Here is a 14337-nt window from a genome sequence, read left to right as displayed (position 1 = left end):
CAAGTTTATCATCTGCTTTTATCGCTGATGTTTATTGACATCAGAAAGAAAGAATGATGAAGCTGAGGTGGCACGCAGCATTATTTATAGCAAAAGAATTAATCTCTCATCTATTTAAGTCCCCTGCATAACTGCTCATATAGTGTCCCTTATTTTAGGTCATTGTCATGCCCTGCACTCCCACATTCTAGCGTGTTGAATGGCACGAGAGAAATAGAAAGAGCAGATAAAATTGTTCTGGTCTCCCGTCTGCGCTGGGTGGCGAGCAAATAATCGTCAACACTGGAGATACATGGGCTGATGTTACCTCAAGGCTTTCGACCGAGGTGGCTAAAACTCAGGAACCTGGGTTTCTTGAGGGTCTGGGAAATGTACAGCTGCTCATCTCCTAAAGAACTGACTGGGCTCCTGCCCACAAAACTCGCCATGAACTTCCATGTCTGGGGAGGTGCCGGCACTCACACGGGAGCCTGGGACAAAACCTTCGTACCGAGCGCTCGTCATCACGGGGAGGTTCCTTTACCTTGTTTAAAATGAAGAACCTAATCAGCACAAAGAGGATCCCAGACATCAAGCCGGATAACAGGGGTGAAATAAACCAAGAGGCAACTGTGTTAAAAAAAAAGACAGAATGGCACATGAAACAAACAGTACAATCACACAAGAGTTAAATAAGTAAGTAGTCAATGAGCAATTAATTTAAAAACATTCTTGTACAACCAGAATTAATGTTCCGTATGTTCACTTATTACTAGTGCAACTCGAAGCCCACCGACACACAGCAAAGTCGAAGTAACACTAGGTACTGTTAGGAACACCAGCCAACACACTTCCAGATCGTTCTGCAGGTTTAGCAACCAAATAAATCAGGAGCATTTTTTCTCGTTTGCCAAGAGAGCCCCTGTAACTTCCTGATCCCCAGCACCTCCAGTCTCGGAAGCGAGCGGAAGGTCACTGCGGCCAGCAGGACGGGACGCCGCTCGCGGGGCCAGAGCCTCCGTTTCCAAAGTGCCGATGAATGGCACACGCACATTTTTCGCAGGCCAGATTTACAAGTGCCCGGGACCGATTTAACTTGGAGTAGGTGGCAAAACTCCCACTGATTTCAATAAAAGCGGATTAGGGCAGCGCTCTGGAAATCTCATCCAGAGTGATTTATCGCTGGTGGCACGGCTAACAGATTGATTCCGCTGTCATTGCAAAGTCGCTTCTACTTTCGGCAGAATTAAAAACAAGCACACATTGCTCCCGCTTCTCTAAAGCTCAATTGTGTTTCTGCGCCTTCAGCATCAAATCCTTTTAAGAGAGAGGGTTTAGGTTGCACCCGGGGTTCCGAGGCTTCCAAAACAAGGAGAAGCGCTTCAGAGCCCGGCTTGGCTGGGCTGAGCCTGGCCGTGGGCGGCTGCGAGCTGAACACGAGCCGTTCTGCCTGGCTTTTGCCTCCCCGGTGCTGGTGGGTGGAGAAACATGACTGTGGGCATTCATACGACGGCTGGCGTTGCGGAGAGCGAGAACGAGGTGCCACGGAAGGAATGAGAAGAGGAGGAATGTCACCTTGAAGCACGTGTGCGAGGGACAATGTCTCCTCAGTTGCCTGCAATTTGCATTTACCCCTTTCTTGGCCAGAGATATGCTGCAGCCCTTAATGAACGTCTTCTGCATGAGAGGACCAGGGCAGAGAACCGGGAAAGGAGGGAGCGCTACCAACAGAGAGGAGATTGCTGGGCACGGCTTTTTCACAGGCAGCGCACGCTATTTCACACAAAGGCAACGGCGCTTACCAATCTTGACCAGCTGCATCCACTGGACCCCCTGCGTGCCGATGGCGACCAGGGAGAATCCAATCGTAGCACCGACAATGCAATGGGTTCCCGATATCGGGAGCTTCAAGAACGACGCAATCAGCTGCCAAACAGCAGAACCTGGAACAAGAAGGGGGAAAAAAAAGTGTGGGATAAACAACAACAGCGACGATAACGTCACGCAGAAAATTCTTCGCCACGTGCCCACATTCTTTTAGGAGCGCTGCCTACGCTCCACACGGACAACAGAGATCTGCTAAAGAGAGTTCTGTTCCTGCTCTGTCTCTAAAAGCAGATACTAAGACGGTTTAACAGCAGCTTCAAGTGCTGCGTCCCACTTAAGGCCTTTTCTTACTACGAGCTCTTCACACTGCGCAGCAGCTCCGCTCTTTTCTGAAGGACTTTGGCATCTCCAGCCTGATTGAGCGCACAAACCATCTGCATCCAGCTTCCAAAGCCTCGTTCTTGAGGGCTGGACCTGGAAGCCCCCCAGCGATCAACATTCACCATAAGGAACCGCTCACACTCCCGAACTCAGATGTGTGTTAAGAGGCCCCAGCGGCAGCAATGGAACCGCCACGAGAAATCTCGTGTTTCCTGGCTCGTGCCACCAGATCTGCAGCAAACACGGGGGACAAAGCGAGGCTGCTGACCACTCACAGTCCCAACCTCCATCCTCAGCTCCAGCGGGGCGGGATGCTCCCCAGGTCTCCAAACAGAACCACGTACAAGTGGCGACTTGCCGGCATCGCCCGTGGCTACGCTTGGAAGTCGCCCGGTTTTTAAAAGCGATCTCTCCCGGAGCACTGTCCCGAAACAAGCGGGACTCCTGTTGCTATCGGGAATTCTAGACCCAACGAGGAACACCTGCTCTTTCGGTTTCTGGCTTCTCTTCCCCTGGTACTAAAATAAAAATACAACTTGAGACCTTTGCCATGAACTTTAAGACCAGCAGGTGGAAGTGAGATGAAAGAGAAAACAGATGGTAACATCTGTAGAGAGCTGAATAAACAGATAGGTCAGCCGAGATATCTAATTACAAAATATCCAGACTAAAATATAGGGAAAATGCAACTGGGCCTCAGCTGCGCTGCTGTGCAGGACCAACAGCCAATAAAGTGGCAATTAATTAATGCTACAGAAGTACCACAACTTACCCTCGCAAGCAGCGGGCCCCAAATTCCCGACTTCCTTAACAAACACCGTTCTAACAGGCCAGAAATTATTACATTTGCCAGTTTGAATGCCATGGCTCCCTGCTTCCTTCTCCCTGAGGAGACAAGGTCGCCCTGCAAAGTCATCATCTGCCATTTGCTGCGAGCATCAAAGGAGCTTCCAGCAACATCTGGGAGGAGGATCCAGCGCCTCTTGGTCTCTCCCGGACTGTTGAATCATTTGAGCCTCATCGAAATTCAGAAGCTCAGTCCCTTTGCACAAACATGATCACGATGCATGAGAGGATGGGGGAAAAATGCAGAGCACAAACAGAACGGGGAAAAGAAAACACCCAGGAAGGCTCAGAAAAAACACACACACAAAACTATTGGACATGCAGAGAAAAGCTGGAGATGGATTTGAGGAAAAAAAAATGGAAACGGCAGTTTGTAACTTGCAATTAATTCAGAGATTTAAAATGTGGAATTTCTTCTTAATGCCCTTAACTGGGAGCAGGGAATGCAACTGGTCATGAAGTTCACAGAGGCTTATGTAAATACGCATGCAAATAAGTTGTTTTCTTTGAGCTTCTGGCCAGTTGCCTCCGCAGGAGGTATCTGAGACTTAAAACTGCCCGGCCAAGGATCAGGGTGCCATAAATAGATCCCGAAAAGAAAAACGACCCTTCCTGCGATGGGGCCCGTGAGTATGGCGAACGTGAAGGGCAGCAGATGCGGGTCACTTACACTGTGGAAGGCGCACGCTGCTCCTGCGGGAGGACGTCGGGTGCAGAGGGTGGCACCCTGCAGCCCCACACAAAGCCACCTCAGCCCAGACACCGGCGCCCAGTGCCCACCGCAACCCATCAACATCTTAAAAAGCAGCAAAACTTCCCCACTTCCCAAAAGAAACAGGGAGATGACCGCGGGTCGTAGGCCTCAGCTGCGGGTCCTGCCCGAAAACCAGAGGGAGGTTAGAGGGGATAGGGGGAAATAATGTTTAAAACCAAGTTTAAGGAGGAAAACCTTTGAGTGGAGGATCCTTTTCAAGCAGAGGATGCTGTGACGCTCGCATAAATGGTCCCCTGCCCAAGGAAAGGGTTTTTTCCTTGCCGCGTCCTGCCCTTTGCAAGCAGGTTTGCCATCGATCCTCGAGGAGCTCTCCCACGGCTCGCAAAGCCTCTTGCATTTGAACAAAGAATAAATAGGGTGGCTTAACGTTACTTACCTCAGAGCGTGGTGTTTGTTCTAAACGGAGATTAATGTCCCTGCAGAGGGAAGCGCTCGGGACAGGCTCTAAGGGACGCGCAACGGGAAAATGAGAGAGACCTTACATGTGTGCCCATCCGACCCGCCCGCTCCTTCTCGTTTTGCCAGGGCCAGGGTGAAGAGTCTGCTACCTGCCATCACTCAGCTACAGAATCTCACCAAGCAAAGTTTAGATTTTCTGTAATTTTTAAAGAAACTATTTAGGTAATCCCTTCTTTTCTGTATGTAATGCAAACTGCTGCTTCTGCGGGATCTTCTGTGCAGTCCCAAGTGCTGTGCTTATGTATTTTCCATTTACTGCCATAAAAATCTCTAACGTGAAGTCTTTTCAGTACCCTAAGAACGCACTAAGTGAAACTGTTTTTTCTGTTGTTAGTCAGAGGGCTGGCCCGTTGAAAAATGTAAAGGATTAGCAGCATTTAAAACACACAGGAGACCTAAAAAAATGAACTCAGGCCCCCGCACCCACAAAAAAACAGATATGCACACCCAACTTAATTAACGACATTCACAGCGACGGGAGGACACACACAGAACGTTACTCGGAACAAGAAACTCGTACTCACCGACCATGGCGCTGACTTCCCCGGCCATGAGCAGCGGGACCGTGTTGTTGTACAGGTTCACGTCGATGATCCCTTTCCGAATCGTTTCTCCCACTTTCGCCCCCAGCAAGACCGAGCCGGTGGTTTCGAACACCGAGGCCAGGATGCACGCCTGGCGCAGGGTGACCACGCCGGAGCCCACGGCCGTGCCGAACGAGTTGGCGACGTCGTTGGCCCCCACCGAAAAGGCTAAAATGAAGGCTATGATGAAGCCCACGACGAGCATCCACAGGTACTCATCCATTGCCATCTTTCCCCGAACCGCGGAGCGAGCGTCCCCTTTGCGAACAGTTACCAGCGGGGGCTGGAGGGCACCGTAGCGGATTTGGAAAGCAGATTTCTTGTAAACAATGAGTTCTCTCTGGAAAGTGCTGGGTCCTGTCAGAATGTGAAGAAACTGCTAACTGCTGATTTTCAAACTACTAGAAATACTGTTCATTTGGCTGCCGTCGGTCAGCAGTGAAACACATTCCATATTTCGCTCCCGAACCGGTACGACTGCGATGTCCTGTCCTGCAACACAAAACACACACACACAAACAAGAAATTTTAATATTCTTCAGTTTTTAAAGGAGAATACTCAGCGGAGCCCACAACAATGCGTGTTTTCATCAGTAAAGAGATGATTTAAATCCACTAACGGGGGTCCTACCTCAGCACGTGACCGTTTAACCATAAAGCAACTCAGAAAAGGTTCAAACGAGGTCACCGAAGCAAGACGCTTCTCACAATGTCACTGACCGGGAAAGTCTTGTGAGCGTTTCAAAAGGATTTAGAGAGGTTGGGGGTTTTGTTTGTGCTGAATTTACTGCGCAGTGCGATAAACCCTCTTTCTACTAACAGAAGGAAGATTCGATTCTTCTTGGCTCTTTGCACCTGGTGAATATAAGCCAGGTAGAATATATAGACCATATGATAGAGCTGATGTATATCGCCACCCCACTGCTCTCAGCAGACCTCTCAGGTTTTCTCAGCCACAGCCAGGGATGCGCTCCTTTGAAAAACGACTTTATGCATGTGCCTGCCTGGGAAACACCACTGAAACCGCTCCGAGAGCATTAATGCTCATCTATCGCTGTCACCCCTTCAGTCTCGTACAATCTACCACATCCCCAGCTTCGAGATCACCTTTTATCTCTTTCCATCACCCCAATGCAATATAGGTCCTACAGGAGCAAGGAGAAAGGTCCCCAAAACCTCCGATGTAATGGCAAAATTAAAAAATAATAAAAGAGATTTTGCGTATTCCCAAGATGCTGGATCCTTGAGAAAAGCCAAGAGCAGCACACTGCGTCTACACTGCAGTGACATTTGCCTGGCAAACCCCGCAGCTGCCGGCCAGGCTCGGTGGTCTCTCCAAGCAAACCCACTGAGAACAGACGTCCCTCCCTGTCTCCCGGCTCCCAAGCGGCTGAACGGCTGTGGCTCCAGGCTCCTACAGACACGGAGCAGACATCAGTCCCCCAACGCCTTACACCCCAAAATAACATCTCGGGACGCCTTGACAGCTAAAAACGTTTGCATAAAGATTTTCATCCTGTGAGATGACGTGAGAAAATGAAGGAGCAATGTGGTTTTGATGCTTGAAGACTTGTTGCCTTTGATAACTGGCGAGCGTGCAGCTCACTGAGTGCAAAGGGACTCGACAGAGATGGAAAAGGCCAACAAAATCTTAAAGAAACCGTTAGAATCAGCACTCGTTTGCCTACGAAGAAAGACAGACCTCTTGTTAAATTCATTTGTTAAAAGATTTCTATTACGCCTGCTAGGTTTTTGCTAGGAGATGAAGCGCTGGATGAGGGTTCTCCCTTCATCCTGGTGGTTCACGACTGAATTCTGTGTCCTGCGTGGATTTACGCGGCACCTTCGCCAAGTCAGGCTCCGTGCCTCAGTTTCCCCTCCTGAAAACGGGCAAAATTGGCTGAGGTCTGTGTGCACACACAGACACTGTGATTATCAGAGCAAAGCAGATCCCGATTCCCAACAGATCCGCCCTCTCTAATCGACCAACCTACCAATTTACTGCCCATTTCTTGGATGAGAAAGTACCCGGGGGGGGTGTTTTGGGATTGTGACATTTCCCCACCGCAGCCGAGCTCATGGGATCGGGTTGGCCAAATCCCCGGCCACAGAGAGTCCCTGCGGCTTCCAAAATAAACCTCCGAGTCACAAGGTTGCCCTCGGTAGCCGCGCTGGGATGGGGTGAAGGGCCCCAGATGGTCCCGGAGAAATTCAGAGTTCAAGCGTGTGCTCCTAAACCTCCTCGTGAAGGCCAAAGAGTTTCCCAAACATGCTGGCAAAGGGCTGGGAAGGGCAGCTGTGTGATCTCCCTGCCCGAAACGGGACACGCCACCTCGGGAGAAAAGGCGTTGGGCTCCGGTCGTGCCGCGCAGGGCGACGGTTCGAATCGGAGCCCCCTCCAAACCCAGGGGCTTGATGTGACCCCCCGTCTGCAGGAGGGGCCGAGCGCGGCACAGAAACCCAAACCAACACGGGAAAGGGATCAAATGCACAATTAAAGATCAACACGTCCGCAGCACTCGAAGGGCCTTTACTTCTTCCAGCCTTCAAGGGATGTTAAACATATAAAGAAACTAAAAGAAACAAACGGAAAAAGGCACATTACTGCTGCGAAAGTTTTCAGAAATGCCAAACATCCTCCAAAGTAGGCCAGTGACTAAATACAGACTGAACCTTGTAGCGTGCTTCTTTCTGGAGCCCAAAATACATCTGGCACGCTCAGCCCCGCGGAGCCGCGCTCCTCGTCACCTGATCTAACCCGGGGCTCACGGCGTTTCATGGCAGTCCTGGCACAAGAAAGAAGCCGGGGAAGAACACCCAGTAGGGAACGGCAGATCAGCTGCTCTGTGCATGGCAGCCGAAGCCCCCAGCGCGCTCCTCTCCCCCGCTCCTTTGCATTTCACCCACACGCCCCAGTGTTTGCCAAACGCCATCGAACCCGGCCCGCCAGGCGCCGGAGAACGCGCCCGGCACCCGCAGCTGGACGCCCTGGGCAGACCCGCTGGAAAACCTCGCTGGATATATTATTTGGGTGTTGTGTTGCTTTGGGTGACCCTCCTGGAGCCAGCGCGGCTGCGAACTCACCGCGGGCAGCGGCGTTTTTGGTACCGGGGGCGGCAGGACCCGGAGCCGGGAGCGCGGGGACACGGGGCTTCAAGCCGTGGGAAACTCATTCTGCGTTAAGGCAAGGTTTTTAGCGATATAGTTACGATCTGTAATTAGAGACCTGTCCTTCAGACATTCACTCTGAAGCTTCTTAAGTGGACTCAGGAACTTACGGAACTTGCACCGTGGGGAGAGAAACCGGATTTTTTGGCAATGCCGAGCACGTCCCTGTGCCCCGCTGGCAGATGATCCAGACACCCCCCCCGGACTTGGTTTTGTTGCTGGCTAAACATCTTGTTATAACCCTGTCAACACAAAGTGCTCCTTCTTCCCCAGGGGAGAGATTAAACAAACAAAGGGAGGTGAGGAAGCACCTTGATTCATGCAGAACGACAAGTGAATCCTCAGGAAACAGCCACGAGATCATTTTAGGACATGGTTTTATACAGACATTTACTAAGACAGCTCTTCTGGAAACTATTCGCAGTCTACTTCTAAGCCTAGAGAAGTTTCTAGTGAAAAATCAATATGAAATTTGACAAATAAAGTCGTCAGCTGTTGTCGGTGGTTTGTGTTGGTGGTTACTTGGTTGGTTTGGTTGTGTTTTCTTGTTTTTACCTCCCCAAACAAATTGCTGCTGAAGGGAAGACAGAATCACCTGACAACGGGGCCGAGCGGTTCAGCGAAAGCTCAGGACGAAGTTCAAAGTCTAGGGCAGCAATGGCAGTGCATTACCCACCAGCAACCCGAGCGCCTGGCACGGACGGGGCCAAACAGAGACCCCGACAGCGGCCCCTTCATCTCCTCCTGGCTGAAAACTAGGGAAGAATGTACGGCACTCATGTGAAATATTGAAAGGTGAATAAATCATCCCGTACACAGCTCACCCTGTACAATAAATCTGCCCGTACGCAGCTGAAAAACTTCCTCCTGCTCGGGACGGGGCAGAGACGGAGCGAGGTCCCGCTTTAAACGCTCTGCTGTTGTTGCCCAAGCACGAGCAACACTCAGGAGCAGCAGCTCATGGGGCATTTCTCAAGGTAACAAATACTCCGTTTTGCGGTCTGACAAGACACGGCGGGAGGACGATTTCTGCTTCCCCGCAGACATTTCCCGACAGACACCCGGATTAATCTGCACCGACAGGCAGGCTCGGTTCTCCACACCAGCAGAGGCTGCGTACAACGCGTCCCGCCAGCTGCCCCAGGGCGGCCGGTCCGCACCCCTCACTTCTGCCTGTGGTCCTCTGCTTAAAACCAACCCGCCGGGCTTCCCACCTGCATAGACAAACTCTTCAATGGATCTGGCACAGAAACCAAACCTGATTTCTAACCAAACTGCTCACATTGCTCACATCAATAGTCCTTATCGCTTCCAGTTCGTGCTCGGGCCGCACAGCCGACAAAAATCTCTCTTTTAAAGCACTAATACCACACTCAGAGCAGGAAAGGTGGTTTTAATTTGCGTGGTTCGGGACTAAGGACATCCCTATATGGCTCTAAATTACACACACAGGGCTTGTCACAAGGCCAAGCGTGATGCAAGTTTAATGCTCTGAGACACAAAAAGCGCCCTCGATGTACTTTAAAAAATAAACTACTGCATCTGCAGCTGGTTTTTGTATCAATCGGTTCCCGTCTGAACACGGTCCAGATGTGTTTAAGCGTATTCCACACTACTATACTCGATATGGACGCAAGGCTGGACTGACAGCTTTGCAAGGACTGGCATCCAGCTTAAGGGTGCAGAGGGACTGTCACTGTCACCTCCCAAACTGCCAGGGGATGCTGCTTTCCCTCGGCCCCTATCGACCTCTGTTCCCAGCACCGACAGCTCAAAACAACGCTTATAAAATCGCTACCGTGAGATCCCGCCGCTGACAACATGCCCTAAAAACACCGGCAGCAGCCGAGTTCGAACAGCGGCTCTGCAACCCAGGGAAGACACGGAAAGTATCAACAAGTCCTTGTTGTTCATCTGCTGATAAATGACTTTTTCCCTAACTAAAGTACAATTCGATCCTTCAGCGACTGAACAAAGTCTTTTTATGATTCGGCACTACAGAGTTTTGAGAGCCACTCAGAGCAAAGGAGCGCTCGCAGCTACGGAAAACACACTTCACCGAAGAAAACCATGCACAGCAAGCTTGAACACTCACCCAGTATTTAAAAGTCGTTTCAAGAGAGAAAAAGGAGCCGAGTTCTTCCCGCGACTTGCCCTGCGCTGCCGGTAAATAAAGGCTGATGTCTAAAATAGACATGCTATGGTGGGCACAGCCTCGGCGGGGCACGCAGGGCACGGGGAAGGGTTGTACCTGACACGGGCACGGTCACCGGGCCGGGACGAGCGGGGCACCCGCGGGGCCCCGGGAGCATCCGCACGAGCCCGGAGTCTTTATTCCCGTAGGTGAAAATCTGCTCCTCTTAAGCAGAGAATTCTGCCGGGGGTGGGCACTGATAAAACACAACACTGCGTCACGGCTGCACGGCCCCGCAAGCCAATCCAAGGCAGCTCGTATTAAAAGCAACAAAACCTTCCTCTCTTTTTGCCTTTTTTTTTCCCCTCCAAGCACAGGCACAGAGGAGAAAGGAAAGCTCCTTTTCAGAGCACCGGCTGGGCGGCTTTGGTGCCGTCAGGTAGCACCGGGCAGCCCGGGGGTTTTATTTGTGATCGGTGTTAACTGGAACGCACACGGCGGCCAGGTAGGCACCTCGGGTTTGGGAACGACGGCGCTCTCCCGCGGCTGCGGAACATCCAAGCCGTGGGGGAGCTTTGCCTGGATCGGTGCCTGGACAAGCAACTCGGCTTTCAGCGCTTCGGCCCCGGCTGCCCACAGCCAAATTCCTTCAGCTGCTTTTAAGTGGGAAACATTTTTTGCGTGTACGTTAAGGCGAAAATAATGTTTGCCTGAAAGGACCGGGCTTGGCCCCCCGTAAGATATTTGCTTTAATATTATATAATGCAATTGACCCACCTTGTTTGGCAAAAATCAAACCCGCGCTGTCACGGTTTAAAAACTGACAGACACGAGTTTACTTGAACAGGTTTCTGGTTTATAAATCAATCGTGTTTTAAATTTAACCTATAGGTTTTGGTCCGTTCTGAGTCACCCAAAGCCACGGCATCATATTCCAACATAATAAACCAAAGTCCGTCCTGAACATTTGAGAAAAATCAAATCATCGGTTTATATCTGCAAACACAGACTCGGAAACATAATTCTTATCTCATCTATGGTTTTTTCCAAGTTTGAATACAGGACATTTCTTAACGAGGAGGCAAATGTTTTCTAAATGGGTTAAATTCGGCTGCAGATCATGTTCAGGGATAATGTGGTAAATCTGAAAAGTGGTCAATATTTCTGAAGAAAACCCAGTAAACCTACATCATCCCCTACAAAGAATCAGGGCAAAGTTCCAGCTGGGAATCTGCAATGCAGAATTGACATGGAAAATCCCCATTAAAAAAGAATGAGAAGTATCAGACCATGATCCTTTATAGGAAACGCTGCCTCTTTATTGAAGGTTAATACCCAGCTGCTCTTAGGCTTGTGCTACAGCCCCTGACTTTGTGCAAAGCTGCATCTCTTAAGCCTGGTCTGAGCATCTTTCCTGTGAGTCCTGCGATAGGCAAACGGGCTTAGAAAAGACAGGTCGGTACTTTCACACTGGTTTTCCCATCTGTACAAAAGCGGCGTATTTTAACAAGAAAAATGTGAAAACAGATCTAAACACATCTTAATAGTTTGGGTTTTTTTACAAGTAGAGTCAATCAATCCAAGTGAGAGCGATCGTCACTGTAAACATGAAGTCAGCCTGTATTTATAGGTCTGGATTCCAAGGTTTGAAGGCAGTGAATAAACAAACACAGGAACTGTCTTGGAGCACTTATTTAACTTTATAAAGTTAAATAGTAAAAAAAAAAAGAATGCAAAATATTATTTCATGTTCTGTTTATAGCTGATAAGTTGTTGATGTCTGGCTTGGTAAAGCTCGAATGCAAACAGTCCAATTAAGCGCTAAATCCACCCTAGTTTTTGTTAAAAGGCGGGTTTAAGAGTGACCACCGCCACGCAGATACAGGTAAAAACAACAAGATAGTTGGGAATATCTCGTGTTCCAAAGGCAGGAGCTGCCAGCACGACCTGTGGGAACCATGTGGGACCCAGGAGAACACACTGGAACCATCCGGGACCCAGGAGAACAAACCAGAACAATGTGGGACCCAGGAGAACACACTGGAACCATGTGGGACCCAGCAGAACACACTGGATCTGTCGGGGACCCAGCAGAACACACTGGAACCATGTGGGACCCAGGAGAACACACTGGAACCATGTGGGACCCAGCAGAACACACTGGATCCGTCTGGGACCCAGCAGAACACACTGGAACCATGTGGGACCCAGCAGAACACACTGGAACCATGTGGGACCCAGGAGAACACACTGGAACCATGTGGGACCCAGCAGAACACACTGGATCCGTCTGGGATCCAGCAGAACACACTGGAACCATGTGGGACCCAGCAGAACACACTGGAACCATGTGGGACCCAGCAGAACACACTGGATCCGTCTGGGACCCAGCAGAACACACTGGAACCATGTGGGACCCAGCAGAACACACTGGAACCATGTGGGACCCAGCAGAACACACTGGATCCGTCTGGGACCCAGCAGAACACACTGGAACCATGTGGGACCCAGCAGAACACACTGGAACCATGTGGGACCCAGCAGAACACACTGGAACCACGTGGGACCCAGCAGAACACACTGGAACCATGTGGGACCCAGCAGAACACACTGGAGCTGTCTGGGACCCAGCAGAACACACTGGAACCACGTGGGACCCAGCAGAACACACTGGAACCATGTGGGACCCAGCAGAACACACTGGAACCATGTGGGACCCAGCAGAACACACTGGAACCATGTGGGACCCAGCAGAAGACACTGGAAGCGTCGGGTGCCGCTTCCCACGAGCCGGCCCGGCCACAGCGGCCGCCGCTTGTTGAGCTGGAGCGCAGAGCCGGGCCGAGCCGGGACGCAGAGGCCGCAACAAACAGCCCGGGGAAGAGAAAAGGAAACATCTTCAAAGGTTTTGTTCTGCTAAATCAGCACCACGGGCCCCGGGCACGGGAAAATCCAAGCCGAGATGGGCTGAGCACTAAAACAAGCTGCAATTTGGGACACCACTAAAGAAGCAGGCAAAGGAAAATTTATACGACCGCAAAATACACGGTGAGGATCGGCTTTTGGCAACGGCAGCATCACTTTGGTTCCCACCAAACCAAATACTTGTAGAAATGATAAATATTGTATGTTACAATCTCGATCAGATGTCATCATTGTTTTTTCAATTGTAATTTATTCTGGGAAGTGCACAGCCAAGAGATCCCTGTTTGATTCAGCAAACCCACACTAGGCAGATTGACATTCCGCTTTAAATACTGATTTAAACAATTAATTTTAAAGCCCTTTTGTTTCGCATTTCTGCATCGCTTATTTTCTGACAGATGCCCAAGTTCTCGTTTACCAGCAACCACTAAAACAACGTCAATTTGCAACTTAACGTAACTTCCATATCAAATGCAACTGTTCTTTTTGCCATTCAGAGGTGAAGGCTACCTAATTAAGCAACTATAGGTATTTTAAAACACATACATTTTAGTAGAAACTAACAGAGGATGATGGTAATTTTCTAACATGAAAACCTGTAAGAATTGGAACCTGGATACCTGTGAAGTGCATTGGGTCAGCAAGGGAAATACAATAAAAACATCCGAAAGCCGCAGGACGTCGTTCCAGTTGGGTTGTGCCAATGGAAATAAGGTTCCTGAGCAGCAACCGGAGTTTTCGGGCTCTCACGTACCTGCTGGTGCTCTGAAATCTGGAGCCACCAGCAGCCAGAACTGGGGGCTTTTCTGCTTCTCTTATCAGTATTTGTGTCTCTGACCCTGCCGGGGAGCCCTTCATCTTCAAACCAAGGAAAGGAAATGAATGAGGAGCAATGAAAAGAGGTGGCAGGTGACTGCACAGCTGTTCCATGGTGTCTCAAAGAAATCCAGCTCTTGCCAAACCTTCTTTCCTGTTTTTTACGCTGTGAACACCACGTGCCCATCATTACCTGGCAATCAGGCCTCGAGGCTGATGGAGATGTAACACAGTTCTACCCAACGCAGAACCATTTCTGCATGCTGCAGTAACTCCATTGTGTGTAAAATATACCAGCAGAACACCGAATATCTGCTCTGCAGACAGCTACAAACACTGCGAGCTCCCATCAACACAATACCAGCAGAACACCGAATATCTGCTCTGCAGACAGCTACCAACACTGTGAGCTCCCATCAACAAAAGCTCGTCTGCTTTTGCAT

At 50.1% G+C, this 14337-nt stretch overlaps 1 protein-coding gene across 11 annotated transcripts in view; it reads right to left on the bottom strand.

Annotated features, from left to right (window-relative positions):
• Positions 1–14337, bottom strand: part of SLC20A2 (solute carrier family 20 member 2) — a 58306-nt gene that overhangs the window by 29500 nt on the left and 14469 nt on the right. For 4 of the 11 annotated variants that reach the window (XR_010472483.1, XR_010472484.1, XR_010472485.1 and 1 more), the window contains exons 1-4: positions 10271–10294; positions 4792–5343; positions 1782–1922; positions 524–609 (exon numbers count right to left, since the gene is read on the bottom strand). Coding sequence is in view for 8 of the 11 variants with exons in the window: in XM_065062477.1 (XP_064918549.1) it covers positions 524–609; positions 1782–1922; positions 4792–5080 (516 nt within the window). In the remaining 3 variants the exon portion in view is untranslated. Of the gene's footprint in view, positions 1–523; positions 610–1781; positions 1923–4791; positions 5344–10114; positions 10385–14337 lie in introns of those variants that run through there. The other 7 variants (XM_065062472.1, XM_065062476.1, XM_065062473.1 and 4 more) reach the window with 4 other exon arrangements.

Source organism: Columba livia, chromosome 4 (assembly GCF_036013475.1).
Source record: "Columba livia isolate bColLiv1 breed racing homer chromosome 4, bColLiv1.pat.W.v2, whole genome shotgun sequence".
NCBI classification, from domain to species: domain Eukaryota; kingdom Metazoa; phylum Chordata; class Aves; order Columbiformes; family Columbidae; genus Columba; species Columba livia.
This window is presented reverse-complemented; position numbering and strand designations above follow the sequence as displayed.